The sequence below is a fragment of the Papaver somniferum genome, chromosome 6 (assembly GCF_003573695.1).
Source record: "Papaver somniferum cultivar HN1 chromosome 6, ASM357369v1, whole genome shotgun sequence".
Classification (NCBI taxonomy): Eukaryota; Viridiplantae; Streptophyta; class Magnoliopsida; order Ranunculales; family Papaveraceae; genus Papaver; species Papaver somniferum.
The window spans coordinates 177,649,014-177,653,384 of NC_039363.1; the positions used below are offsets into that span (position 1 = coordinate 177,649,014).

The window sequence follows — 4,371 nt, forward strand, 5'->3', positions numbered from 1 at the left end:
CTCGTCGCACAGGTGGGCTAGAGTCCTCTTATCCTTATGAGGTGCGAAAAGAATCGCATCGTGATAAGATCATTGATTCTACCGAATATACTCTTGATAACTTCTTCAAAAATTACTATGTTGCAATTATGAAAACCAATTTAACTAAATGGGTCGTTCGCGTAAGAAGAAAAGATGGTATCGCTGAAGATGATAGGATCATGCGAGATGTTGATTGGAATGACAAATCTAACAATTCTGCTCGCAGATCTAATGACTCGATCTGGCTTAATTTCCCTGTCATTCTAGAGGGTCCTTATATTTCTAGTAAAGTTGACTATGGTTCCGATATTCCTCTTCCCGAAAAGTTTTCTTCTTACCAACCTTGGAAGTTTGCACTTTCCGAAGCTGAGACAAAGAAACTGGTATGGGGGCTTCGCATAAATGTTCTCAATCTCGCATAATTTCTTCCAATTTCTTATAGTCGTATAAATGTTCTCAATTTCGCATAATAATCCCACTTTTTGCAGGCTGCTAAGTGGGCCACGACTTCACACAATGCATCATCTTCGCAAAATAATAAAGTAAGAAACATTCTTTTTGATTTTAACAATATTGTTGCCTCTGTTTCTTATCTTGATTATTCGCGTAGGTGAAATCTTTGGGTGATAAGACTTCAAGTAAAGGTAAGAATATTCCTAAAAGGCCTACGTCTAAATCTTCATTAAAAACGACATCTACAATGGATGATCTCTCTAGGAAGCGTAAAAGATATGATTCTTCTTCAAGTTTGGAGTCTAGTGAGGATGACATCCTTGCTTCTGAGGATTCATCAGTTCCCTCTTCTTTGAGAGAGTTGTCCAATCTTTTTGTTGGAGATCTTTTGACTGCTATTGATAATGAAGAATTAAATCGTGCCTTTGGAATGGTCTCTAAAATATGTGATGCTCCTACTTTAGATGATTCATCTCTTCGTGGAGATGCCTCTGCGATAAATCTGAACCTCCAATTCACAATCGGCTCTTTGGTAATATTTGTAACTTTACCTTTTGTCTTTTCTTTAGTCTTTCTTTATTCCTAATCGTAATACTTGCTTTCATTCTCGCAGGAAGCCCGTTTATCTTATGTAATCTCCTTAAACTACCAAAGGAGACTTACTAAACTTGAGAAAGAAAATGCCAAGCTTAAAACTGAGAATTCAACCAATTCTAATTTGATTCGCAGAGCCCGAGAAAGAAATGATGAACTCATTGGTATGTAGCCTTTATTTTCCTTGTTCTTCTATTTTTATGCGATAATTCGCATTTCTTATTTTGTTATACTCGCAGACCTGTATAACCTTTCGGATGAGGCTGTCAATCTTCCTGATGGTGAAACACTTTTAGAACACCATAATTCTTCTTTAAATAACAATCCCAACCAAGGATTTGAAAATCTGAATTTGGAAAAATTAAGATTGAAATATGCTGCTCTTAGAAAAAGCCATAGATCTTTATTGACTACATTTAATAACTTTAAACATCGTCTTCATGAGAGCCAAGAACAAATTCACGTTTTGGAAACAAAGAAGAATAAGCTTATTGATGAGAAAGATGAGATTGCTCTTAAGGGTGCGAAAGCACTAGAAAAATTCCAAGAATCCATTGTTGAGGTTCAAAAAGAACGTGATTTAGCTTTGAGTGAAAAGAACATACTTGTCGAAGAAAGAAATTTAATTCTCTCTCAGCTTCTTATAGAAAGCGAAGCTGAATTTAGTTGGGCTGCTAGGGTTCTGAATGATGCTAGAGAGGGTTTGGCTATAAACGTGAGTCTTCAGGATGAATATTCCGCATTGGTTAAAGACATTGTTTCCAATTATGAAGGTCAAATATTGCTCTTTTAATACTTGTCTTTTCTTTGGGAATAACATCTTCTTTTATATATCCTAACTTGTTTATTCATATTTCGCAGATAAGGAGAAGAATTATCTTCAGAAAATTGAAGAATTAGAAACTCGCTTAGCTTCTGAAGAAAAAGATTTATCTGCTCGCAACTCTAAGTATCAGCAATTGAAGAAGAACTTCATCATCATGATTTCAAACAATAGCAATGATGTTAATCGTGCTCGCGAAGCTGCTGTTAAGAAAGTCTGCGTTGAGAATAACATCCCTCTTACAAAGTATAAATTTCCAGAAATCCCTGATAATGAACATATTTCTGATATTCCAGACAGTGAGGGAGAAGATGAAGAATCTGAAGAAAAAATAAGTGGTTCTGAGGCTAAGCGAGATGAAGATTAATCATTTTCACTTATTGTAAATTCTTTGCCTTCTGAATATTTTCATGTAACCTTAAAAACATGCACTTTTTGAGCATTAATTTTCACTCCTTCAATATAAATTCCCTTCGTTCGCATTCGCGTCCAAAATATCATTCTCTCACATGTATATGAGTCTATCAAATGGGGAAAATAACATTCCCTTTGCATTCCCATTCTTTCCTCTGTTAATTGACACATCTTGATACACTTAGCAGTGTGATTAATTCTATTTTATAGTTCTTCATGCATTTGGTGCGAATGCATTCGCAGTATTCCTTTTTCCCTGTAAATTCCTGCAAAACAAAATTAGTATAAAATTTTATGTTTCTCACAAGGTCTTATTTTTCCTTCCTATGTAAAGGTCTTATCTTGCCTCAATTCTGTGCGATGAGATCGCAGGCGGTCTTTACACTGTAGTGTATCGACCCATTGACCTCATCTTATCTTTTTCTTGTATTATTTCCTCTTCAAGTTTTATCACATAAATATGATAAGTATTAATACTCCCTTGAGTAAAAAGTATTATGACATTTACGTCTTTTGACACAATTCAGCTCCCTAATGGAGGGTGTCGTCCTTATCTTCCCCTTGATTGCCCCTTCAAGGAATCTTACCTCTACCGAGTTAAGGTTATGTCTATTTCCATCTGGTTAATTCAGCAACCAGTTGATTTTGCAGTCTCACATCCCAACACCGATGAGGTTTATGGTTGCGAGACCATACCTTAAGTGGGGTATCTTCGGACCGAGTGCATCATAGTCAGGACTTGTCAAGAGTGGCAAGGTACGCTCCAGACGCCCCAGGCACTCTTGACTCAACCGTGTACCTCGGCTCCCTGATCGAGTTTCTGCACTCCTTAGGAGAGACTTTCTCACCTTAGTCTCTCAATCTAAGATTATTATCTTAGACTGAAAATTTAAGGTACCTCTCCTGGATGGGCATTTTCGTTTATTCTCACCCCAATCTCCATAACTCAAGTTCCAGGGTCGGTATATCTTTCCCTTGAGTCATGCTTTCTAGGTTTCTCCGACTATGACGTGCGATAGGTCTTACTTTTTGCCTCTTCTATGTATGCGAACTAGGTTGCACGCCATATCCGGATTCCTAGTCTATCTTGATAGAAATTATCATTTCTGGTGCCTTTTATTAAGGTCTTATTATAAAGATTCTAATTTTTCTCTTCTTGACACAGTATCACTTCATGAAATTAGAATTTGTCATTCCATTTTCAATTTTTGAATTTGTACAACTCTGGTACATAGATTTCTTATTAACTTGTTTCTCATAAAGAAAGACATGTCCATTCCTCATATTACTCACTTATCCCCTTCATTTTTTGTATCTCCTTAAGCTCGCAGATGTTTTTCAGAATATTATTTCGCATAACCCTTTCAATCTCCTCTGTGTGATAACCATCGCACACTTCTTTTTTGTCTTGAAAACACAACTTCTGCCTCTGCATTCTTTCGGCTTCTATAAAAGTAATATTTCTGGTTTGCTTAGTATCATTACTCGCAGAAAACCCTGCTTCAGTATTTTGCTTATTTGTTTGTCCAACATTATATACTGCGTCCACCATTAAACTTTCAACTCTTTGACTATGTGCAGCATTCTTTTTCCAATTTCTTTGCTTACTCTCTCTTTCTTCGCACTTTTCAATGTCAATTTCTTGACAATTTCTACTTTCAATTGTATCTTCTCTTATAATACCAACACCCTAGGGTAAAGGAAATTTTATCCACTGATGAAATGTTGAGGCCACACCCAAGATGCTATGCAGCCATGGTCTTACAATTAGAGCATTATAGGGCGATTCGACATCCACAACACAGAATACAATTTCTGTTGGCATATTCTGAAGAAGAATCCTCATATTTACCTCACTTTTTGGCTTGTTCGCAGTTTCATTGAAGCCATAAATTTTATACGTTGAAGGAATTAATTCGTCGTCCATTCCACCCATGGTTTTGTATGTAGGATAAAAGAGACTGTCGACAGAACTTCCAGAATCTATAAGTATTCTATTTATTCCCCAAGTGTTTGCTTCATTTTCCTCATCATCTTCTACCTTTGGTTTCGGATTAATTCCTAAT

General features: G+C 36.3%; 1 protein-coding gene across 1 annotated transcript; it reads left to right on the forward strand.

The window, feature by feature from the left end:
- The first annotated feature begins 200 nt into the window (after positions 1 to 200).
- Positions 201 to 2,258, forward strand: LOC113291901. The gene is made up of 6 exons (XM_026541382.1): positions 201 to 404; positions 510 to 563; positions 632 to 1,006; positions 1,088 to 1,232; positions 1,308 to 1,841; positions 1,930 to 2,258. The coding sequence occupies exons 1-6, from the start codon at positions 201 to 203 to the stop codon at positions 2,256 to 2,258; spliced, it is 1,641 nt and encodes a 546-aa protein (XP_026397167.1).
- The last annotated feature ends 2,113 nt before the right edge of the window (positions 2,259 to 4,371 follow it).